This window comes from Miniopterus schreibersii (genome assembly GCF_964146895.1).
Source record: "Miniopterus schreibersii genome assembly, chromosome: 9".
Taxonomy (NCBI): Eukaryota; Metazoa; Chordata; class Mammalia; order Chiroptera; family Miniopteridae; genus Miniopterus; species Miniopterus schreibersii.
Genome location: NC_138118.1, coordinates 14,447,807 through 14,473,328, shown reverse-complemented (window position 1 = coordinate 14,473,328; position 25,522 = coordinate 14,447,807). Strand labels below are relative to the sequence as shown.

Below are 25,522 nucleotides of genomic sequence, written 5' to 3'. Positions count from 1 at the left end.
CCAGGTTCCCCAGGGAGGCACGGCCACGTTGGGGAGAGGTGGGGGAGATGACAGCACCAGGGTGGCCATGGCCAAGCGAATTCCCAAATAAGGGGGTGAGCCGAGTCTTCCTGGGGCAGGAAGAGGAGCCTGAGGCTGGGTGGGGCCTGGCTCCAGGAAGAGTTTCCTCACCTCCTCAGAGGAGCCTGGGGGAGAGTCAGAGCAGGGACAAGGGGGGGGGGGGCTTTCCTGCTGGCAGCCTGAAGCTGTGCCCTGACATCGGCCTCAGGCTCCAGGCTCACAAGGAAAGGCTGGGCACCCTGGGCATGGGCCTCTCTTCCGTGAGAGCTATTTAAGGCCCGCTGGGCTCCGGGACCTGTGCCTGGTGTCAGGGGCCACGCGGGGAGTGGGGTATGCTAGGTGTCCCCATCTCCTGCTCAGGTCTGGGGTTCCTCCTTGGTGAAGCCAAGCTTCAGCACCTCTCCCGCCTTCCCCAGCCCACCCTGGGCGGTGGGGATGTCAATGAAAGAGTCTGATAAGAGTCTGTCTCTGGAAGAAGGCGGGGAACTCATGGATTAAAATGTCCTGACCACCCGTCAACCACCCTGCCGGGCTTTTATGTGGCATCTCAAGGTTGAAAACCTCCAAAAGTTTCCATTATTAAGAAACTGAATTGAAGGGCATGCCCTGGCCGGGCAGCTCAGTTGGTTGGAGCGTTGTCTCGACACACCAGGTTGCAGGTTTGATCCCCGGCCAGGGTACACATGAGAATCAACTGGTGAAGACCTGGATGGGTGGAGCAACGAACTGGTATTTCTCTTTCTCTAAAATGAATCAATAAATGTTAAAAAAAAGAAAGAAATGAAGTGCAGAAAGGTTAACTGAGCTGTTCAATAAATACCACAGCAAGTGGACAGTCAGGGCCCTGGGGCGCCAGTTTGCTTCCCTGAGGAAGGAGACCAAGCTAAGAGTGGGGGGCTGCTACTTGGGCAAGCCACTTAAGTTTCTTGCCTTCCATTTGTAGAATAATGACATTGGGGCAGTCATGTCTAATAGGGGTTGGCAAACTTTTTCTGTAAAGGGTCAGAGAGGAAATATTTTAGACCTTGCAGGCCATACAGTCTCTGTTGCAACTACTTGACTTTACTGTATCCCAAAAGCAGCCACAGGCAGTATGTAAATAAATGAGCGTGGCTGTGTTCCAATAAAACTTTATTTACACACACAGGTGGCTGAGCTGGCGTTTGCCCACCCCGATGCACACGATCCCTCCTGGGGCTGGGCTGGAAGCCTAGGTTTCTGTCCAGCTGTGGACCCAATTCTATGATGTCCCTGAAGAACCCAAGAGTCACCTGTACTAGCCGACTATTAGAAACTGAGCTCAAGTATTTACAACCGCTCTCAGAGACAAAGGGAAACACCTAAATTGTCAATTCTTCACAAGCAAGAAAGAAAGAATAAATTTTAAAATTTCAGAGCACCACAGTCCAATAAATAACTCACCCGTCAGAGGGGTGAGTGTAGGTGGTGGCCTTACAGAGGTGGCTGTGACCACTTACTAGCAATGTCGCTCCTCAGTGCTGAGACCCTCATGGAAGGGACAGTGGCGATTCCCCGAGGACCCCTGGCACCTGCACAGCACCCATCCCCAGGGGACGCTAAGTGTGTTCCCAGGGATGGGGCCGCCTGGTGCTTCCCTCTCTCTACCCTCACAGGAATGACCAGTGACAGGCAGCTGGGGTCAGGGCAGGGCTGGGGTAGAAGCCAACAGCAGACAGTCGGTGCACCTAACAGGATCTTTTCCTGTTCTCCTCTGGGGCTGATAGCCCCTGCTCCAGGGCCTCTCTCCCCTCCCCCTTGGTTTCACCAAAAATGAAACCCAGGCCTGAGCTGGCCACCTGAACTGTCTGCCTGGGGCCTGCAGTTCTGGCTGCTCAGTATCTCTGCCAGGGGTTCACTTGCGGTACCTCCGGCTATGTTCAGTTAGCAGGTCCTCAGAGAACACCTCTCCACCCCCACCCCCTTCATTTCAACTGTGATTTATCGAAAAATTACATTCAGAGAATTACACGTGTCACAGGTGTGGATGGAACACACCCATGCCACTAGCACCCAGACCACAGAACAGGACCCCAAATCTCAGAAGCCCTTCCTGTGTTCCCCTCCAGCCACTCTCCATCCCCAAGGGTGACCTCTCTTCTGACGTAAAGATCCCGGGTTAGTTTTGCCTGCTTTTAAATTTCGTATCAATGGCATCACGCAGTACTGACTTTTGGGCCTGGCTTCATTCCCCAAGCATTTTATTTGCGCGACACACCCCTCCTGTGGTAAGCAGTTGTCAACTGTTGGTTCTCACTGTGGTAGAGTTTGCTACTATAGGAAAGTGCCACAGCACCTTTACAAATTCTATGCTGCTGGGCATGTGGTGGCTTCCAGGGTGTGGCCACTATGCACAGGGCTGCCACAAACACCGCAGCTCATGCCTTCAGGGAAGAGATATCTGCACTTCAAGCAGGCTGAGCTGCATGGACAGGGCCCGTGCAGCTGGTCCCACAGGGCATGGGGAGAAAGCTGAACCAGGCAGGCTGGCTGGCTCCAGTGCAAGCCAAGGACGCAGCTCCAGGTCCGGCTCCTGAGCTCCTTCTCTGAGTTCCTCCCCTGCTGCCCAGATGCCACCCCCATGCAGAATCTCAGGCCCTCTCTGTGTGGGCCACTCCACTTGGCTCTGTCATCCCAGACACTCCCTGGCCAGCCAGTTTTTATCAAATGTGGGCTTTAGTGCCAGGGGCCTGGACGAGATGGAGTGGTGGGTGCAGAGGGGGAGCTGGGAGGCCTGTTTTGCTCTCAACTCCCTCCCTGCATGCCAGCTCGGAAGCCTTAGTTTCCACATGATTCACAGAGGGGTGGCTTCAATGACGTGAGATCCCTCCTAATGACAACCAAAGGCCAGGGCTGGCTGCACACCCCCATCCACCCCATCAGAAACTCCCCAAGTGAGGGTCAGAGGGCAGAACCCCACCCCCAAGCCGGAACAGGAATGAGCTCCAGAGCAGGAAGTTTCTAAATGCATTCTTGGAATTACTCACTATAATTCTGTTGCTGAAGGCAGAGAGGTAAGAGAAGAAGTTGGAATTCAATGAACAGTGCCACCAAGGCTGCTGCCCCGCCCAACCTGTGGCAGAGCCCCGCCACCCTCTGGTTCCTCTCCCACTCATGTGGAGGTCCCAGCCTGGGCTGCCTCTGCCACCTGTCGCTGCTGCTCCTACCAGGAGGGTGTGCACGTGCTGACCCCTGGAGGTTTGGGACAGGTGTGTCAGGCTTCACGTAGAGACGGCCAGCCTGCCAGGGAAGGGGCCAGGCTGTCATGAGCCGGAGAGAGGATTAACCTCCTTAAAACAATACCCTTCCCAAGGCCTCCTAATCCCTTGGCCTGCTGCAGAGCATGTGAATCCTGATTTGTCTGACCGGGCGGTGTGCCCAGGAGCCGCCAAGCCACCGGCCTGCAAGGGCAGGGCAATGTCCGGCTGGCTGAGCTCACCCCCCTGCCCGGAAAGGCTCCTGTCCAAAGGTCAGTACAACAGGCCAGACCCCGAGGGAGGTATTTCAAGGACCACAGATGTGATGTACATGTAGCTTCCACAGAAAGAACAAGTTCTGGGGATGGGAGACCTGGGCCTGTGTGACCTGGGGCCTCCTGGGGCCTTGGTCTCCTTGCCTTTCAAGGGAGAGAGAAATATCTATCTTGGAACAAAATGAACTTTTAAAAACATGCATAAGCTTTGGGGGAAAATGTCAAAATACTCCAAATCTACAGAGCGGCAGGGCCGGCTGGAATGGGAAGCTGGGCTGCCAACCTTGCCAGCATTTTACTGTGTCTGTGCCTGGAGTTCTGGGGCCGGAGGGCAGGGTGCTGCGTGTATGGCAGAGCCCATGTCGGGTCCGAGACCGCGGGCACAGGCCTGCTCATGTGCTTCCTCTCTCTTCGCATGATGGAATTTTCTGCACATCCATCAAAATCAGTTTATCATCATTACTCTTAAACTTAGACATCAGCAACTTATTGAGGCCACATCACATCAGCCAGACCCTGAGCTGAGAGCTTTACATGTGATCCCTGTGCGTCTCCCAGACCCTCTGAGGGGCAGGATCCTGGGGAGACAGGACCTGTAGGAGTCGGGGAGCGGGCCATCTGTGAGGGCAGTGTTCTCAGATGGCACTACAGTCACCACAGCACAGGGCACAGGGCTCACACGACTTCTCATCTGGCCCCCTCTGACCCCGGGAGCACCTGCTGCGCTGAGTCCTCGGGCACATACACACTTTCACAGCCAAAGTGCGCACGCACGTTTCGCACCTGACTCTTCCCTCAGCAGTCAGTTCAAAAACAACCTCCGTAATTATTTTTCTGAGGCAGCACGTTGTCATTCCCACGCCACCTCCCGAAGCCATGAAAATAACCAGATGTGTACAGGTTTCTGGTCCGCTCCTGGAAACCTCTGCCAGGGACCAGGCTCCAGTCCCAGCTGGAAACAAACAAGGGCCAGGAGCCAGAGGGAAGTCCAGCCTAGATGGGGACAGTCGTCTCCGGGAGCCACGTGAGAAAGTTCTGTGAAATGGGGCCTGTGAAGTTCCCAGGGACTGACTGGTTTCCGCCTGGTGGAAGCCGAAGGTTAAGGCAGCAAGCTGAGCTTTCCAAATTCCCAAACTGTTTTTTCTGTCCTGGAGAGAGTTCACCCCTTCCAGGAATAACACCTGCATCCTTCTTGCTGCACAGGAATCCACGTTAGTGCTCGGTCCCCAGACCAGGTCTGAGCGTGCTGGGCATGCAGGCCCCTGCCCCTGCCCCCCTGTACTCTGCAAGGAGGCTAAATAAAGTCCAGTCTCTGCTTTTGGCCCCAAAGGTAGGCAAAAGGCCTGACACTCCCCATAGAGCATGGAATCTGGCTTTCTCTAGTGTGTGAAGATGGGAGAGCTCTTAGCTTCCCTCGGGCGAGTGAGAGTCCAATAGGGGAGGGGTATTGCTTAGAAAGAACAAGCTTTGTAAACGCCACTGTCGTTCCTTTTAAACAAAGCCAAGCCGTCCCTGTGTTTGAGATGCTGGAGCTAGTCAAGGAAGCTCAGTTTCCTATGGCCTCTGCCTAGGGAAGTGAATCAAGGATCCCAGAGCCAGCCTTGGTTGGAGCCAGGTGTCCAAACAGCTGAAAATTCATCCCCCAAAAGTCGTTGAGGCTTCATGACACAGAGAGGGAGGCCACAAGGTGAAAACGCACATGCACACACGCGGATTTCACAGCTCTTCTTTTCAGAAGAAACGGGGAGCAGAGTGAAATGCTTCCCTGTGAAGCTTTGCGGGTCAGGCAGGGGGGCCCAGCTTTCTCAGATCACACTGACTGATATTGAAGTCAGGCTTGGGAGTGGGAGGGGAGGCACCATCTCTTCCCTTGCCTCCCATGCTCCCATGCCAACTGCCTTCTCCATTCTCCTTGCTGTGTTTCCAGTCGTGCTCCCCTGCCCGGTGGCGCAGAAGCCCAGGTGTCTAGGCCAAGTTTCTTTGGCCCCCTCTGTGCCCGGAGCACACTAAGGGGCACCTAAAGTGGAAGGAGCTACGGAGCCTCAGGACTCCACTCTGGGTCAGTCACCACCATCCTCCCGCCTTGTGTTTCCCATCTGAAGAGCGGGTGCTCTGGAGTGTGGCACAACCCAGGGCCTGGGATTTCAGAGATGCCGAGACCGAGGAGCATTGCCTTTCTCATCTCCCCTTACACACCGGTCTTTGCTTTCACAGTGATAGTGTCCTACCTGAAGAAGCAGCCAGAAAAAGAGTTGATGCCCACCCCTCAGGCTGGGGAAACAAGGGCCAGAGAGGCAGTGAGCTACTGAGCAGCCAGGCCAAGCTCTGACTGAGGACACAGCCCTCCATAACCAGTGGCTGGTGCGTTCCCCCTAGAACCTATGCAGACGTCTTTCCTCTGCATCCCTGGGTCGTAACATCAGAACTAGTGGGACCCTAAACATCACTTAATCCCACCCCAACGAGGGACAGATGGGCCGAGGGGCAGAGTACAGGGCGCCAGGTCACACCTTCTTTGGCTTCTAGAACTCTGTGGTCCAACTCCCAAAGCAGGCTCGCTGTCCTGCTGGGCACTTTTCAATCTCTTTCACCTCACGGCACACACACTAATTATTAAAATTCTGTGGTACACCAAAAAATATATATTTTTGACGATCTGACAAAAGAAAAGAAAAAGGTATAATTTCAGTTCATTCACACCGATGGCTACTGTTTTGTTGGCTGTTGTGATTTTTTTATTTGACAATCTAAGGGGAAAGAGGTCAGTGACCCTGACTAAAGAGTCAGGTATGCATGCTTGGAAAAGTCTTGCAGGCTCTTTCCAGCCGGCACCGAGCCATGGGCCTCTCGGAACAACTGGCACAAGCCCCCAAGACCAGGGACAAGAGAAAACCCTGCCGCAGGAAGCAAAAACAGGAGCTGGGATGCCCTGCTGCCAACACTGAGATTGGCACCCGCCACATACACGCAGTCCGTGTACAGGAGGTAGCAAGCAGTGCTGATCTTTGAGGCTGGACGTGACAGCTTTTCCTAAAGATCCGAGTGTTGTACGTGCAAAACAAGGATTACTGACGTCTACACTGCATCCAACAATGAACTGGTCCGTACCGAGCCTCTAGAGTAGAGAAGAGCTGCCTCGTGCTCACTGACAGCGCCACAAGTCCCGACAGCGCCACGAGTCCCGCTAGGCACTGCCCCTGGGCCGCAAGAAGGGGCCACGGTGACTCCTGAGGACGGAGAGATTTCAAACAAAAAACGGTCAAAGAAAATTCAGAAGAAAGATGACGAAAGGAAAAAGAATGCTACAATCAGCAGCCTCCTGGAGGAGCAGCTCCAGCAGGCAAGCTTCTTGCGTGCATCTCCAAGACCAGGCCAGCGTGGCCTGCAGATGGCTCTGTGCTGAAGGGTAAGGAGCTGGGGCTCCAGCTGAGGAAAATCAGGGCCCAGAAAGACAAATAAATCTTATTCCATCCCATCTCAACTCATGTAATAAAGGCGTTTATTCTAGAGAGATAGATGATAGGTGATGATAGATAGATAGATAGATGATAGATAGATAGATAGATAGATAGATAGATAGATAGATAGATGATAGATAGATGATAGATAGATGATAGATGATTGATAGATGATAGATATAGATAGATAGATAGATAGATAGATAGATAGATAGATGATAGATAGATAGATAGATGATAGATAGATAGATAGATAGATAGATGATGATAGATAGATAGATAGATGATAGATAGATAGATAGATAGATAGATGATAGATAGATGATAGATAGATAGATAGATAGATAGATGATAGATAGATGATAGATAGATATAGATAGATGATAGATAGATGATAGATAGATAGATAGATAGATAGATGATAGATGATAGATGATAGATAGATGATAGATAGATAGATAGATAGATAGATAGATAGATAGATAGATGATAGATAGATAGATAGATAGATGATAGATGATAGATAGATAGATAGATGATAGATGATAGATAGATAGATAGATAGATAGATAGATAGATAGATAGATAGATAGATGATAGATAGATGGTAGATGATAGATAGATGATAGATAGATAGACAGAGATTCTTGTGGCACAGCAGTTGAAAATTGCTGCAGCAGGGCACATATGCCCATATGCTCCTGGCCACTGGATGGGGAGGCCTGTAGTAAGGTGAAGAGACAGGGCCTAGGCCATCCAGAAAGCGAGCGCTCCCCAAGATCACAGGGGACATGCACACACGCCCTCCCTCACATTATCCAGGAATTCAAGGCATCACTGGTTGTCCCCAGCAACCAGCTGCGATAGGAACAGCTCCCTCGATAGGAACAGCTCCCTCGCCTCCAGCCATCTCCAAGGACTCAGAGCCTCAGTGCTGTCCAATCTAGGCTCCCCCAGACCCCCCTTTCCCTGGCCCTCCTGGGTGCAACCACACAGTTGATCCCAGTCCCATTATGCCAGCAGTTCTGGGGTCAAAATCGTCAGACACGTCAAGTCTTCAAAAGAGTCAAAGAAATACTAAATAGGAAGGTCCTTGAGATCTCCTGGGCCAGCCCCTCACCCACAGATGAGGAAACTGGGGCCGGCAAGAAGCACTCTGCCCAAGTGGTGGAGCACCTTCCTCTTGCAAACCTGTTTTCTCTTTCTCCGTGGCTCTTTATTCGACACCCAACTCAGATGGACCCTCCTGAGTATCTCCCCGTGCTTGCCGCCACCCCATACACACAGAGCACACAAAAAGTTAATTAACAGGAGGCCCAGGGGCAGTTACGGTTGGTGCATTGACAGGGTTGCCCGAAAAAGCCCATGGAATTCAGAGATGGGGTTCAGTGTGGTCAGGACCAGACTTCCAGGATCTCCCTGGGCCTGGGAGTAAAGCCAAAGTGTTTCTCCACCTAAGTGCAAGCTCCCAGGATACCAAGGGGAGAAGGAGGGCCTGTGGACAGGTTCCCACCCTGCCTGTCCCCAGAAGCCAGGTGTCCACAGCGCAAGCCCTCCAGTGCCTGGACCAACTGAGGCTGTAGGGTAGTGGAAAGTGGGATGACCTCAGGGTGAGGAGCAGCTCTGTGTGGTGCTCTGGGGCGTCCAGGCGAATGCAGCCTGGGTGGAAGAGGGGATGCTGAGGAGTGGGCCGACAGCACACAGCTTGGGAAAGGGGGCAGCAGGCTGAGACCCAGCCAACAGTACTCGGCAGCGCCCCCTAGGGCTGGCGCGCAGGGCTGCATCTGCCTGAGGTGGGGGACCTGGCGCTTACTGAACTAAGCTGAGCTCAGCGACCTGCCTGCGAACAGTGCAGCTTGGAAAACACATGCAAGGAGGTGACTCAGCAAACAAGATGCTCTCCCCTCCTCCTCTCAGCCATTTGGCTCTCAGACTCCCAGGAAAAATGACAGCCTGAAGGTGGACGAGATCCATGCACCTCAGCAGGCCGGGCTTCACCAGAGCTGGGGAGAAAGCCCTGAGCACCACTGCACCGGGTGAGCCACGGAGGCAGTGCTGGCTGAGAGTATGTCCTCTGGAACCCCCTTCTCCAAGTCCCAGGGGCAAAATGACAGGATGAGGGGCTCACACTGCATTTACAACAGAACCATGATGCTGTCAGCATCAGGGACTCAAAGCAGCGGGGGCTTTGAGGCCCAACAGGAAAAAAGCCAGGAGCAACAATGTTTGCTCCATCTGGGCAGAAAGATCAAACATGTCTACAATTCTCTTAGCAATGCCTCCAACTTCTGAGAAGCAGCACCATCATTAAAGACCCATGAGGGGCCTGGAATGTACCTTGTTCCTGCACAGGCTCTGGCACAAACAGCTGGCCCAACCAGCCTTCTGTGCGGTTTCCTATGAATGCCCTAAGGAAGGAAGGCCAGCTAAGGCTACCTCTCCACATCAAAGGTTTAGCAAAGCCTCAGACACACCAGTGTGCTTTTACATCTGATGTTCTCTCAGCCCAGGTGAGGTCTTTACATGGGTCTACCTGGGTTTTAGCACTCAGCATCGCACATCCCAGGATACCTCAGTCCCGGGCAAACTGGGGCAGTTGGTCACTCTACCTTTACATCAGTATTTTTGCACAAGATGTTAATAGATAATCTACTGAAAAGCGGATGGAGCCCTAGCCAGTTTGGCTCAGTGGTTAGAGCATCAAGAATGGAAGGGATAGAGAGAGAAACATTGATGTGAGAGAGACACACATCGATTGGCTGCCTCCAGCAAGCGGTCGGGGCCAGGGATCGAGCCTGCAACCGAGGTATGTGCCTTTGTCCAGAATCAAACCCAGGGCCCTTCAGTCTTCAGGCCAACACGCTAACCACTGAGCCAAACCGGTTAGGGCCCCCTGGGGTTTATTGTGCAGAAAGTTCCTACCTTCCTCCCACTTCTTGTCTTTGTGAGAAAACAGTCAGCTCCCTGGTCTATGTTAGTAGCCGGATTGTAACCTCATACCCCTCCCTTCCTCCCCTCCCCTCTCTCAGGAGGCAAGTGTACAGATGGCTGTGGGAAGATCAACATCAGGCTCTGCAGCCTGGACTGGGTGGTGTCACCGGGGATTTGGTGCGAGAGGGTAGAGTTGGTTGAGGAGAATGAGTGCTAAGTACAAGGAGACGGGGAGAGACTCAGATCTGCAGGCTGGACAAGCGCAGTGGCCGAGGAACGTTTATCCAGGTGGAAAACAGCTGTGGATGTGAGACTCCATTTCAGTGTGATGGGCAGTCTACAGGGATCAGAGTCTGCCGGGCTTCAGGAAAGCCTGTTTTCACTTGAAGCCCAAAAGTGAAGGGCAGCGCCCCCTAGGGCTGGGATGAAAAGCCACTGGTGGGAACTGGGGGCTGGCGGACAGAGCTCCTCTTAGCCAAGCACACCCTGGCCACCCTCCTCCGGGATTGTGGTCTACAAGTAAGCCCCCAGAACTGGGGCCCTCGCCCCAGTGACCTGGCTGTGGGGCAGTGACTAAATGGGGAAAGGCTGGTTCCTGGGCAAGAGCCACAGAGAAAGCTTGGCCCAGTGGGTCCAGCTTGGGAGGAGGCAATAGCAGGGTCTTTTTAGAGCTGAAGCCAATAAAATAAAATAAAACTAAACTGTGTCAGCACACCACCTGTGTGATTGCACTGAACACTCACTGTTGAGGAAGGCATCCTACTCATTTTATGGTTGGGGAGACAGACTCCCAGGAACAAGTCTGAAGTCACAAGGCTTGTAAGTGCCAAAGCTCGGACTAAAACCCAAGCTTTTAACTTCAAAACCTGGGGCATATGCTAAGAAATTTCAGTTTTTCTTTTCTTTGACAGGACTTTTCCTCAAAGAAATTCTTATGTGGAGACCTACTACACAGAACAGATAAAAGCAAAGCTGCGTGAAATGGGTGGGATGTGACATTCCTCCCCCCAAATTGGTGTACTCTTAGTTTTCCCCTGCAGGAGTGCACCCCAAACTCTTGGTGGCCCCCAAGGCATCTCACAGAACACTTCCACCAGATGTGAAAGCCACTGGCCTCCAGCTGCTGTGCTCCTGGACCAAACTTCTAAAGCAGTATAGTATCTCCCTCTGCCCTATACTCACCCCACTGACGTGGGAAGGGGAAGGTGGAGTACAGAAATACTTCTTTGTCACCCAGAGGCCAGTGGGAGAAAGCAGGTCCCCCTATGCCTGCTCTGGGGGAGGCCCTACTCATGGTAGTCCCCAGGCCACCTCAGCTCACCGGAGTAGCTCAAGGCTGAGGCACCTGAGTGAGAGGAAGCTGGGTTTTCTTGTGCATTACAAGGAACTGCTCCATCAGTACCAAAAGGCTGGAGCCACAAAAAACAAGAGCTAAGCTAGAAGGGGCTCTCAGCCAGAAGTAACAAAACCTCAGGCCATTGAGGACAACTACTTACATTTTATTCATGCAGATGCAAAGTTGGTCTGACTGCAAGGCTAGGACTAAGGGCAGCCGCAGAGAAAACCATGGTTTTCAGGGGCCGGGGTCTATGGCAGCATTTGCCAGAGATCTATTTCAGTATCCATTCTGTGCTTTGTCTTTGTAACTGAGTCACTGATTTTTGGTTAGGCATATGGGTGCCTGAAATAAAAATTAATTTTCCTAAGGAAAGTACTCTTTCCTGCCTCCCTTGCAGCTAGGTGTGGCCACAGGACTAAGTTCTGTTCAATGTAACTGTAAGTGTTGTGTGTGGTTTCTGGCAGGTAACCTCCAAAGAGGAACTGCAGGCTTCTTGTTCCTTTTTCCTGATATCTGGAGCCCACGTAGCCCTCTTGGCCCATGAAGCAGCATGCTAACAGTGGCAGAACCTCCACACCAGCCCTCTGAAACTATTATATAGAGATATATAGCTTCTGTCTTGTATAATGCACTATTTCTTTTCAGTTGCTCTGAGCAGCTAAATCAAGTTGTAACAAACAGAACTAGCTGCTGCACCTCCCACAGATCTCCTCCTCCCAGGAGTCCCTGCTCCCTCTCATGCTCATGTGTCTGTTCCTCCAATGCCCAGGGCAGCCCACCTGTCAAACTGCCTTTTTCTTCTGGAAACAGGTTAGAAGCCTCGCAGTTAGAAAGCTCAGAATTAGCAGGCAAGCCTTTGGGTTCTAAACCAGCTTGCCACTCACTCATTCAGCAAATATTTAATGAACATCTACTACGTGCCAGGTTCTGTTCTAGGTGCTGTGGCTACGGCACTGAATGGAAGTCCCTGCCCTCATGGAACTTACATTCTACTCGGAAGAGAAAAAGAAATGAGTACACTCAGGTGATAAGTGCTATAGAGAAGATAAGCAGAGTAAGGGGACAAGAGTGTGTTATACAAGGCGGACTGGAAGGCTTCTGAGAAGGTGGCATTCAAGCAGAGTGCTGACAGAAATGAGGGAGTGAGGCATGTGGATCTTTAGGAAAGGGCTGGTTGCATGGTCTACTCTGAGTCCTTGGTGTCTGGGCCTCAGGTGACCCACTCTGGAATGGTCTGTGAGGTAGCAGCTGTCCAAAGGCAACCTCATGCTATCCCAGCTGGAGACTCTGGCTCCAGTCAGCGTGTTCAGAGCAGGTTTGCACAGGAGTCAGACTGGATGGGGAAGGAGGAGGCCCTAGGACAGAGATTCATGAATTTCAGGGGGCGAGGCAGTGGCCTCACACCTAGCTGATATGCTTAAGAATTGCCTCCCCACTGTCCCTTCTGTGTTGATCTGGCAGTTGCAAGGTCAGAGGTCAGACAGCTGTGGGTTGCTGGTCAGCCCATGTGTCTCCAAGGGTCTAGCTCTAGGAGGGCCCCCTGAACCCCAACCTGGGGCAGCATGGCAAGCCACTCAGCCACTCCTCAGAATTCTCTTCCCCCTGGGCTGAGGCACACAGCCTTCCGGCCATGACAATTGGCGGACAGGGTGCCACCCTGCGCCCTGGCCCTAGGGAAGTTGGAGGTGGCTGACCCAAGGGGAATAAGGGCTACAGAGGAAGAAAGGGTGGTGTGTGTTGGGGAAAGGGGTGGGGACAGGGGATGGGGACGGGCCAGGAGGCCAAGCTAAGCTGAGGATCTGTGCTGGCCACTGCCATAGTGGTCCGGGGTGGGGCCAGGGCTCAGGCCCAATAGAAGAGCTTGGGGTGGGGGGATGTGGGGAGGGGCTGCTCCTGAATCTGCAGTGGACTGTGGCATGTGTGCGCCGGACGTCTAACCAGCACTTCTAACCACCTATTTGTTCCAGGTTCTGGCTGGGTACTGTGGACACTACAGAGGCTCCCAGGCAGTGGGAGACAGACACGCAGTCACAATGCATGGTGGCCAGCCCTGGGACAAGGTACTCAGGGAGCCCTTGGAGAGCCTAACTCTTGCGTAACAGAGTGGCTCCAACCTCAGCTAACCCTGACGGTGAAGGGGTGGGGAGAGAGTCTGGGCACAGTATAGAATGGTTACCAATTTACATTCCTTTCTGAAAAGCATTTGAATGAGTTTCTCCAACGCCCAGGAGAAAGGTCCAGTGACAAGTATCTGTGGCTGCACATACATCTGCACAGCTCCCAGGAGGCCGCCACTGAGAGTCACTGGGAACGTGGGCAAGTGACCTCACAGCACAGTCTGCATGCACTCATCTGAAAAATGAGCAGGTGGAGATGTTTTCCAGAAGGCTCCCAGCCCTAGAATTCTGTGTTCTATGATTTTCTAGTTTATTCAGAAGTGGTATGGAAATTACCTTTGCCAACTGAATTCTACTTTGCACAGCCTGCTTGAAGGAATCTTCTGGTAAACACTATTGTCAATATAAAGATCTTCCGTGTAGATTCTCTGGAAGAATTTCCTTGAGAGAATACCTACAGTTGTGAGGCTTGTGTGATCCAAGTCACAGTTCCAGATGTGCCATTTCATCGGATCTTCTAACAGCCCCACGCAGTGGACAGGACAAATGACAAAGAGAGGCTCATGCAACTTCACCCCCGTTCCTGGGAATGGGACGTGACAGGAACACTCTCCTCCCCACCCGCTGAGCTCACTGCCCTGCTTCATACCCCATGGGCACAAATAGGAAGTGAGCCCAGAACTCCTGGCTTCTACGTTAGGAAGTCTCCAGGGAGGCTTGGGCTTGGGCTGGTGAGCAGGGAGCAGGCAGAGGAAGCCCAGTCTCCTTTTTCCAGTTATGTGGGAGGAAGGCGCACTCCGTAGACCTGCACAGGGCCCCTGGCGTGGGAAGGGTGTGAGGAAGCCAGCCTCTCCCAGGGTGGGAGCCATCTAATCCCAGCCTCCCTCCCATGAAGTGCAGTGAGCTGTCCAGAGGGTTCTTCCCACTTGAGGGCCTTAGCTCAGTGCTAAGCTGTCCTCACCACAGCCACAGGTCTGGGCAGGATCCCAAGCCCAGAAGCCTGGACCCTCAACAGGTGCTCCTGCCAGCCCTGGATGCTGCAGAAGGAGCCCACTGGCCGTCATCACTGCCCAGGATGTGAGCTGGCGAGGCCCCCTCCCAGAGGGCCAGAAACTGGGGGCTAGGGCCAGCTCCCCTCAGTTCAACAGTCCAGATCAAACTTCGAGCAACTGCTCAGTGCCCGACGCTGAGCTGGGCCATGGAGGTGGAGATGAATATGCTGCTGACCCCCACCCTTGGGGAAAGGTCTCACCTCATGGTGGGGGAGGTACGCAACAGACCATGGAACATAACTGGTTCCCTTAGGAAAGCCGGGAAGGCTTTTCAGCAGGATGACACCTGAGGTCGGTCAGGAGTTAACTCTGCAGCCCTCCCTGCTAAGGAATTCAAGCCAGGAGGAGTCCCCTTCTTCTTTCAGTTTCCAAAAGGCAGATATCAACCCCCACCCTCCAGCAGGAGCCCTCCTCTCCCTTCAAACATGGATCCGAAGAAAGGGCAGGTGGGGTGCAGCCTCCCTGCTGCCCCCTCCCCCAACCTCTGTGCCCTGACTTCTCTAGGCCCAGGGCCACCCCCAGAGAACCAGCCCACACATGCTAAGCTTCCCTCCTCTGCCCTTTCCTCAGTGGCCATACCCCACAGCACTGGCCAAATTGCCACCTGGTGCCTTGGTGACCCCCAGTCTTCTCATCTTTTCCCAGCCTGTTCCCCTACCACCCTCAGACCTGCTTAGGCCAGTCTGCGCCCACGCCACCCCTAAAATCTTGCTCACTCCGGCTTCAAAGCGGTGCCCAAGCAGGGCCATGCTAGGAACACCCGCTGTCCCCCCTTCCCCAAGCTTTCCCACAGCTCACTGACCCCATCTCAAAAAACCCCATCATGGCCCCCAGCCTCTAATCTGTGTGTCCCCTGCACCCTGCAATTCAGCCACCCTAGGGAAACGGTCTCCTATCCCACGCTGACCTTTTTATGTTAAAATCCCCATATAAACTCCCACCCCAGGAACCTTTGCCCAGGTCACCTCTTTTCAAATCTTAGTGTTTCTTTTCACAAGCCTGCCTTTCCCACACCATGTAGCACTTCAAGTTTCAGTTTTTATTACTACAAGTAGATGGACACCCACAAGCATGAGCAGAATCCTGGTGCTAAGGGTACTTTAAGCCAACCAAGTGCTCAGTACATATGCTCTACTAATCATAATAGCCAGGATTTACTGAACCTGACCATGAGCTGGGCACAATGGCAAGCTCATCACATAAGTTATCTTCACATTGACCTGCAGGTTAGAGATTTGTTGTCATTTTATAGGGAAGGAAACTAAGGCTCGGAGGTACGACTTGCCATGTGACTCAACGAAATGGATATCAAACCAAAAAGCACTGGGGAGGGGTCTAATGCACTGTCAGGCCCCTGGGTTTAATGCTGTTTATGCTGCAGGCTGCATGACCCGCCTGCCTAAGGAGGTAAGCTCCCAGGGGACCTGTCCCGGGATAATTCCTTTGTTAAGGAGACTCACAGTATAAGCCTATGTGTTTATTTTAGCACTGAATCACAGGATTCCAACAGTTTGGGGGGGGGGTCACACCATCCCTGATGACCCCAGATGGCCACACCTGCAAAAGGACAGAGATGGAGCAGTCCTATGACTCCCTCCAAGTTAGCCTTTTCTGGCATCTATCTATGTATGCAAATAATAACCCTTTGCTGACGAACACTTTTCAAAGCATTTCCCTTTGTCACTGCATATTCTAATAGCATTTTTGGGAGCTCGGAGAGGTCAAGTGACTTGCTGATGGGGACAAGAGGGAGGTTCTGGTTGTTTTTTGTTTCCCACATTTGTCTACCACTTATCAAGCTCCTACCATGTGCCATGCCCTGTGCTAGGCTTGAGGATGGCTTCCTGGAAGAGACAGGACTTATGGGCAATGCCCAGATGCCAGGGAAGACAGTCCAGCCTTGAAGCCAGCAGAGTCAGGCTTGCAACTTTTCCCATAAGAGGCCCCAGAGCACCTCCTCTTAGGACAGGAGGACAGGGGTTTGTCCCACAGTCCCCACCCCCTCCTCAAAGCTCAGCCTCTATAAGCTCAGAAGCACTGGGAACTAGCCCACCTCCCTTCTGGGTGGCGCTAAGAGGCTCCTTACAGAAAGAGTGTTTGTCAAGGCCACACTGGTCAGCTGCCCTGAGAGCAGGGCCGAGAGAGCACTTACTTTCTCTAGCATCTTCGCAGCCCTGCCAGTTGTACAAATCTTCAGTGACTGCCGTCTTCAGAGCTGTTGAGACCATCCCTCACACCGCACCCCCTCCTCCAGGGCACACCCTTCATGCGCTGGGAGTGCCCTTCCCTTTCAGGCCAGGCTGGTGGAGCCCGTGTGCTGAGCTCCAGCCTCTCCCCACCACCAAAGCTTCCCTGCTGTGCAGATGCAGAGAGGAGACTATAGAGTTACTGCCAGGCCAGGTCACCCTCCCTCTGAGAGTTTGTCCCAAATGCCAGCACCTGTCTGGGCTCTCACTCTGGTCCTCCTAACCCTAGGGTAGGAACATCACTTTCTCACTGCAGGCTGTGCTCAGGTGGGCAAGAAAGACATGCACCTCTGTCTGGGGCTGACTCCAGCTGTCCCCAGGGGCTTTGGAACACCTGCTCTGATTGGGTTTGCAGCCCCCCCCCCCCCCCCCCCCCGTTCCCCCAAAAGGGTAACATTTCACCTTCAGGAGGAAAATGGGTGTGTTTCTAAGCCCAAATTGCATGAGAAAAGTTCCTGTTTGTACAAAGGAGCTGGAGGGGGGAGGGGGGTCTCGCTGTCCTGGCCATGCGCTAAGAAGGGATCCTTTGGTGACCAGGAGGCAGGGACCTCACTCGGGTGATTCTGGGACTATGGAAGGTCTACTTATCCCCCCCCACCTGCTCCAGCACGGGCTCGGTGGGCTGAGCCTGCACACACTGCTTGGAAAAACCTCTTTGCGAACAAGTAACACATCACCCGCGTGAGCCGTTAGTGAAGGCTTGTCACCTGCTTTGGGGACTTTCTCATGAGCGTCCAGAGTGCCGCTTTGCCTGAAATCAACCACCACACAATACCGCCCCTCATCCCTTCCAACGCGGTAAAAAGTTGTAATCAGACCCTGGGGGTCGCGCGAAAGCCGGGGGCCGCGCTCTTTGCCCGGAAAACCCGCTCAGCGCGGGCGCGCCCCCGTGAGCCCCGCCACAACGCCCCGCGCACCCCACCCTAACGCAGACGGAGACAATCCCCGCTCGCGGCCCGGCACCTGCGGCGTTTTCGGGTTGGGAGGGGCGTGGATGGTGCAAGGTCAGGACTCGGCGTGTGGCCCGAGCGGGAGGCCGGCGGAGGGGCTGCTGCGGGTCCCGCCTGGCGGCGCGGCGGGCCCCACCGCAGGCCGGCCCAGCGGGGGCGCGCGGACACAGTGGGGGGCCCGGGCACACTCACCAGTCTGGGAGAGCGACGGCAGCGGCAGCAGCAGCAGCAGCAGCGCCGAGAGGGCGAGCGCGGAACGCATCGTGTCCCGGCCCCGGGCCCGGAGCAGGTGGCTGCGAGGCTGGCGGAGGGTCCGAGAGCCCGGGGTGCGAGCTTGGGCTCCGCTCGCGAAGGCCTGGCGGCGGCCGGGCGGTGACCCGGTGCTCCCGAGTCGCGCTCCGAGGTCCCCGCTGGCGGCCGATGCCGCAGAGCCGGGCTGGGGCTCGGAGCCAGGCGGCGGGGGAGCGGCGGCGGCTGCGTCGCGGGCTGTGTCCGCGCGGCTGCTGCCCGGTGGGGGCTGCGGCGACTGGCGTCCTGGCCGCGCGGGGCCCCTCCCCCTCCCCGGAGCCCTGGAAGCGGCGGAGCCGTGCGGGGCAGGGCTGGGCGGGCGCTGGGCCGCGAACAATGAGCAGAGGAGGAAACTCCGCCCTGGAGAGGGGGGAGCGGGGCGGGGGCGCGGGCGGGGGCGAGTGTGTGAGTGAGTGTGTGAGTGTGTGTGAGTGCGAGTGTGTGTGCGAGTGTGTGTGTGTGTGAGTGTGTGTGAGTGCGAGTGTGTGTGCGAGTGAGTGTGCGAGTGTGTGTGCGAGTGAGTGTGCGAGTGTGTGTGTGAGTGTGTGTGAGTGAGTGTGTGAGTGTGTGTGCGAGTGAGTGTGCGAGTGAGTGTGCGAGTGAGTGTGAGTGTGTGCGAGTGTGTGTGTGAGTGTGTGTGTGAGTGTGTGTGCGAGTGAGTGTGCGAGTGAGTGTGCGAGTGAGTGTGAGTGTGTGTGCGAGTGTGTGTGTGAGTGTGTGTGTGAGTGAGTGTGCGAGTGAGTGTGCGAGTGAGTGTGAGTGTGTGTGTGTGAGTGTGCGAGTGAGTGTGAGTGTGTGAGTGTGTGTGTGAGTGTGTGTGAGTGTGCGAGAGTGTGAGTGTGTGTGCGAGTGTGTGTGAGTGTATGTGTGTGTGCGCGCGCGCGATGAGGGCGTGGGGGCTGCGGGCAGGGTTGTCAGTGTGCGCGCGGGGCAGCGCGGGGGTGTCCGCGCCGTTCGGCTCCCGGCCCACAGCGCACAGGTGTCCCCCGACTTGCTTTGGGGGTTCTGGCGGGACCTCCACACCGCCCGGGCTCTCGCACGCCCGTATCCGGGGCAAGGCGAGCCCCAGCTCTGTTTGACCGCCGGGGACCTTTGGGGGCCTCGGGGCTGCGGCGAGGTCTGCAACGCCCAGGAAGCGTGTCTCCCACCCGCCAGGTGCAACTCACCTGGGGGCAGGCCCGCACCCCCAGGACTTCTGAGCAGGTCTGTGCTGCAGAGCGTGCTGACGGGGCCATCTGGACTAATTAGTTGCTTAATTTCCCCAAGCCTAGCTTCCTCACTTGTGAAATGGAGGTGATAGTAAAAATAAATAAGACACATTTTTTGAGGGATTAATATGTGCCAAAGAGCTTTACATACATAAATTCATTTATTCCTCACGACATCCATATTTTTAGCCTCATTTTTTCGGACAGAGAACTGAGTCAAAAAGAGGTTAAGAAACTTGCTAGAGATTACATAACTGGTGAGGGGCAGACCTGCCTCTGAGAGTAAGTAGTTTGGAGAAATACTTTGCACAGTGTCTGGCAAGTAAGAATTTCTCAATAAATATTAGCTATTATTCTTTTAAAGCTTATTATTTTTAATCTTGCTAAATAAAGAACAGCAATAAAGATTTAGGGCTCTGAGGTCAAAACCGACTTGGGCTCCAAACCTAGCCGTGCATCTACGACCCCGGGCAAGTTACTCCCCGTGCCTCGATTCTCCGCATCTGCAGTACAGGGACCCCACCACCTACCTCAGGCGATGGGCCGCTCTGAGACTTGGCTAAGATAATGCGGGAGAGCCCTAAACGCAGGCCAGGAACACAAAAGATCATCAGGGAAGCGTCCAGCACTCGACATCATGGCGAGAAATTTGCAAACTTGGGGGGGCGGGTGGTGAATGCCATTAACATTGTTAACCCGGTGAAAGAACAAAGAAACACCCCTCCTTTTTTTTTTTCTTTTAAAGAGCTGCAGGCGGCGGTTGGGGGACGCTGCAGATTCTGCAGCGCTCTGCAGAGGAAGCTCGGCAGCGACAGGCGCGGGAGGGGGCAGAGGAAAGAGCGGGAGGGATGGTTAACCTGGGGTGGGGACCTGCACGCGTTTGGCTCATGTGACTCTCGGGCTGATAATCTGGAGTCTTTCTACCAGATGGGCCTGGGGTGTCCCGGAGACCCAGCCCCGTGCCAAGGACCGTGCACCCCTTGAGCCCCTCAGGCCGGCTGCAGCGGGCGCTGCCCCGAGGCGCAGCATCTCTGGAGCCGCCTAGGCGGCCCTGGAGCCCTGGCGGCGGCTCCGGCTCAAGCTTGGGAACGGCTGACCCGGCTGTTTTCATCAGGAAGTTTCTGCAGGATCGTTCTCGCCTCGTTTTCCATGCTGCATATGGGAAAGACAGAGGGTGTTCCCTCTGAAACTGTGGGATGTGTGACTATCTTTGATATTTTTTAGCACTGTTCCCTGAATATCCATGTCAACAAAAAGCTTGTTTGTCAAAAACCAAGTGTACTCTTAAAAAATCGAGCATTAAAAGTTTGCATTGTACGCTGTCTGATTTAAACAGTTTTTGCATTCAATGAGTCGATTTCTCCAAAAACCTGGAAAAACATGTTAACTTTGTAAAGAGATAATATACATATTCCAAAACTTGGAGCACGATTTGGAATTTGTCATTACAAGATCAAGCAAAGTAAGATGAGAGTAGACATCCAGGCTTAGGAAACCAGGCTACTCATTGCAGCTAAAGACTCATCAAAATTAGAATTGCTCTGGGCCCTCCCAGGTATCCAACAGCCCACCCCCCCTTTATGCACTATGGGCTTTCAGGAATGAGGCCTGAGGGGTCACCTGTGGTCAGGAGGAGCAGATCTGTCCTCAGGTAACTGGCCTATGTCCTTGGTCCTGTTTATCACCTTGCTCCCACTAGCAAGCTCCATGTCCCAGAACGCCTGCGCTTCTAATTGAAACTCAGAGCACTTTCCAGATGCTATTCCGTGATCCTGCAGGGATTAATGACATTGTGGTTATATGAGTGCACAAGTTAGCTCCCCTGGAATATTTTAAACTTCTTAGTGTGGGGTCTTTCTTATTCATACTTCATTTCCTCAGACCATCCGAAACAGAATAGCACATCACAGTTACAGATACAGATATTGGATGCAAACATGAGCGCCAACTGGGAGATAATACACAAGCACCTGTGGCACAGGTTTAAAATGGCTTTTCCCATGGTCTCTGTCAAAGTCAGGGTCATGATTATCAGCCCCACTTGCAGTTCGGTGATGCTGCTGACCACATCCTTAAGTGCGTGCAGGCTCAGTAAAGCCCTCTTTATCTTCACCCTAAATAACTTTAATCCCCAGTCAAATCTGCACTGAGAGATGGGACAGAGCCTCCGGCCACCACACGCCCAACAGAAGACAAAAGCACACAGCTCTTGGTCCTGAAGCCAAAGCACCTGCCCATAGGTGCCCAGGATGCTCTCACTTTGGTTTTCTAACCCCTGACCTCCGACTTCCTTGGGAACTTGGAGCTGGATTTCCTTCATCTTGGCATCTCAGGAAACAGTACAGTGTGCCTGACCCCAAGAGGGGGTCAGTACACAAGGGCTGGATGGATAAAGAAGTGGTTGGATTTTATAGCTCCAAGGTTGGGCTAATTAGCTCTGACTGCCAAGCCTGGTTGGGTGCCTCTCCCCCAAAGCCATGCACCTACATATTATTATTCAACAACATCTATTCTAGCATAGTATGCCAGGCTCTGTGCACAGTGCTGAGAATGCAAACACGGGCCGGACAGCCGCTGCCCTCTCAGGGGAGAAGCACCACCTGTACCCAAACAAGCTAAAGCGCCACAGGGGCTGTGAGCAGGCACGTGGGAAGCAGAGCAGGGCGGGCTCAGCTTGCCCTGGGGAGGTCAGGGAAGGCTCCTGAAGGGGGAACGGGGTCTTGGAGGAGAGGGGAAGAGCAAAAGGAAAGGCATTCATGCCGGTGGAACAACACGTGAAAGTGAAGGGCGCTGAGACCTACAGGGACTTGGCCCTACGCAGATTGTAAGGTTTGCGAGGAGTGAAAGATAAGGCTGGAGTGACCCTTAGACAGTGGAGAGAGAATCTCTGAGGGGTCATAAGCTGAAAGAGATGAGACCAGCTTTCCGTATGAGCAAGGCCCCTCTAGCTGTAGTGACGACTGAAGAATGTGAGACTGGAGGTGAGCACAGGGCTTGGGGAGGCTGAGGGGCCTGAGCTCAGTGGCGGTGGGAAAGAAGAGGTCTGGCGGGCACAGTTGACAGGACTTAGTGACCCACTGGACGTGGGCCTGGTGTGTGTGTGTTGAGGGTGTGAGGCATGGCAGGGGTCTAGGAGTCCAGGTTTCCCACCTGGGCTACTGGGTTGGTTATCGTGAGTGCCGTAGCTGAATGTCACTAACTGAGATAGAGACGCAAGAAGACAAGCGAGTTGGGGACAAGAAAATGATGAGTCCAGTTTTGAACACGTTGACTCTAAAGACCCCTGGGGCAGTCAGGGGCCATGTCTAGAAGTTATATCTGTGACTCTGAAGCTCCCACCTGAGGTCAGGACTGGAAGCAGAAATTGGAGAGCCATCGATGTGCGGGCGGGGTTGCGGCCGTGCGTGTAGGTGATGAGCCTGGAATACTCCGCAGCGGGCAAGAGGCCGGAGGCAGAGCTCTTCAAACTTTACAGGATGAGCCAAGGAGTGAGGAGCTGCATACACAGGAGGTAACCAAGAGAGAAGAGTGCCGTGGAAACGGAGGGAGAAGAATGTTTTCAGAAGAAGGAGATGGGCAGGAGTGTCACCTGCTGCAAGGACAGAAATCCAGTGGCTGAGTCTGACAATGAAAGGGTCATTGGGATTTTACCCAGAGTGGCTTTATCGAGGTGCAATAACTTGGGGGAGTGAATGAAGATGAGGCAGTGGAGGCATCAGGTGTGAATGTGAAAGGAAGGAGGGAAAATGTGGGGTCGAGGGAAAGGTTTGCGTGCGTTGGTTTGTTTCAAAATGGGAGCAGCATCGATGGTTGTGGGCCAAGAGGAAGAAACCGGTTGAAAGGGAGAAGTCACAGGAGATGGGATGTGAAGCAGAGAGAGGACTGATCTCAGGCAAAAGGCTTCATGGCTTCAGGTATGAGGTTGAGACGCTATCTGTTATGGCAGATGAGAAATGGCCTTGGGGGGAGTCCGTCAGCATTCGAATCCTTGCTCTTCGATTTAGTAGCTGTGTCACCTCGGGTTTTTACTTAACCTCTCTGAGCTGCAGTCTCCTATAAAATAAATCACCACATCAATTTGGCAGAACCACCGTGAGAATGTGAGGGAGTGCATGATACCTAGTTGACCAGCTGAATAAATGGAAGATAATATTCTTGCCTCAGCAGAACTGCTCCACTGCCCACATGCCGCGCCCCCTCAGTGCTTTCACTCCTGCGATGAGCCACAAGCAACGGGGACATTCCTCTGTGCCCTTAACCACTGCTGCTCTCCAGCAGGCATTTTTCTTCTCTGACAGCCTTGCACTCAGAGGAGCAGGCTGTGCCCCAGAGCAGCAGGAGACGAGGCATAGCCATCCTAGAAAATCGGTTTGTCCCTCACTATCAGATGCACTGGAACTGCTGTACCAGGGCCCTCAGGACACAGCCTAGAGCCTAACCCTGACCCTTGGAATTCCCGAACACCTCGGATTCAGAGAGAGCCTGGGGCTCAGTGGGTATTAGAGATCAGTGGCCCAGCGCTCCCATCACGTGGGAAGAAAATGAGGCCTGGAGAGTTGAGCTGGCTCGTCTACACACACTCGGCTTGTAAACGTGCAGGAAAGCTTGTCTGCTTTCCTGTGGCCTGGTCTGTAATTCCAGCCGCTTTTCTAACATAGCCTGTTGCCTTCCCATCAGGATTATCTACATTCATGCACCTGTGACCCAGGCTGTCCATCTCCCAACTAAAAAAGCCCAGGTCCCAGGGCCGGAACAAAGGAAGAGATCAGGGAGATGAAACTGGGGGAAAGAGATATGAATCAATTCCTAATTAAGTTGAACTAAAAGAAGCCTGAGGCAGCGGCTTCCTCTCAGTCCTCCTGACACCTAGGCCCAACCTGCTTTCCAGTCTCATCTCCCACTTAGCCCCTGATCATCCCTCGCATTCCTCTGCCTGGGACAATAAACACAACTTGCAATTAGCTTCTTCCAGCCTGGAGGCTGACCAGGGCCAGAATGAGTGCTTGAGTAGAATTACATGGAGCTACTCCTATATTGTGGGCTGTGCTAAACATTTCACTTTCCTAAAGCGATTTAATCCTCATAGGATCTGGAGAAGTAAATACTATATATTGCCATTAACTCATTTTGCAGATGAGAAAACGAAAACTCAATTTCCCTGGCATCCACCTGAAGGTGGACGTGGCTTTGTTACGTGGATACTAACATGCTTGTGTCCAACTTCCCCAGTGAGCTCCGGGCTCCTTGAGGAAAGGGCTGTGTCTGGTTTGTACCATTGGCAGCCCCCCCCCATTCTGCATTTTGCTTCCTCACCTCCCTCCTCTCCTGCCTTCCCCCCACCTGCCACCAGAGTGTTGTCCCCAGAATCCGATGTGATCTTTTCCCTCGCCTGCTCAAACTCTTGTCTGCTTTCCTGTTGTCCAAATTACTGAACACGGCATTCAAGGTCTCCAAATTCTGACCCCAACAAGAAAATGGAAAATCTCTTGTCCCACTGAGAGAGAGACAGTGCTTCAGATTCAACTATGACACATGTTCCCCCTGAGTCTTTGCCTTTGCTTCTCCTCACGCCTGGAGTTAACCTACTTTCCACCTGTCACAGCGTTTGAAGGCTCAGGTATCACGCAGCCTATTCTGATCTGGCCCCCACCTCTCAGGTCACAATCACGTCCCTCACTGGGGTCCGCTTGCCTCAGGTTAGTGCCTTAATTCATTGTCTGACTTCCAGTGTTTTTTGTTAGTTATAGACACATACAGACCTCAAGTTCTTTCTTTGAGGGGAAGGACCTCAATTTATTTGTTTGTGTGTCTATCCCAAACTTAGCATAGTTGAATAGTGACATCTGATCATAATAGTGACATCTTTATTCGCAAAGTGAATAAAGTCTGGAGTTTGTCGATCCCTGCCATACCGTATGTGCTAGCACTGAGCTAGGTGTTTTAATGTAAAGCCTCATTTAGGCTTTTCAACAGCTCCGTGAGGTTTGTTATTAATCCCATTTTATTAATAAGGAAACTGAGCCATTTATGGAAATTAAGTCACTGGCCTAAGTTCACACAACAAATAGTGGAGTCAGGATTCAAGCCCAGCTGCCTGATACCTAAAACTACACTCTTCGGAAGGCAAATAGGCCCACGAATGACCAGTGATATTCATTGTATTATAATTTTACTCACTGTGACTCATCAACATGGTTAAGGTGCAACGTCTCGGAGAAATCTAGACCATACGGTAGGGATGAAGCAGACGACGAGTCTTTTTCTCAATTCAAGAAATGATTGCTTCACCCACACAACTGCTCCTACACTTCCCTATATCACCCCGAAAGCCCACCCAACTCAAATAAAAATTGACATGGCCTTAGCCTTACTGTTTTCAGTTA

At 53.2% G+C, this 25,522-nt stretch overlaps 1 protein-coding gene across 1 annotated transcript in view; it reads right to left on the bottom strand.

The window, feature by feature from the left end:
• The window catches only part of PODXL (podocalyxin like), a 43,938-nt gene extending 25,758 nt beyond the window's left edge, over positions 1-18,180 (bottom strand). The window contains exon 1 of the mRNA XM_081148103.1: positions 17,836-18,180. Coding sequence (XP_081004229.1) covers positions 17,836-17,905 — 70 coding nt within the window. The 5' untranslated portion in view covers positions 17,906-18,180. The remainder of the gene's footprint in view (positions 1-17,835) is intronic.
• Positions 18,181-25,522: the final 7,342 nt, after the last annotated feature.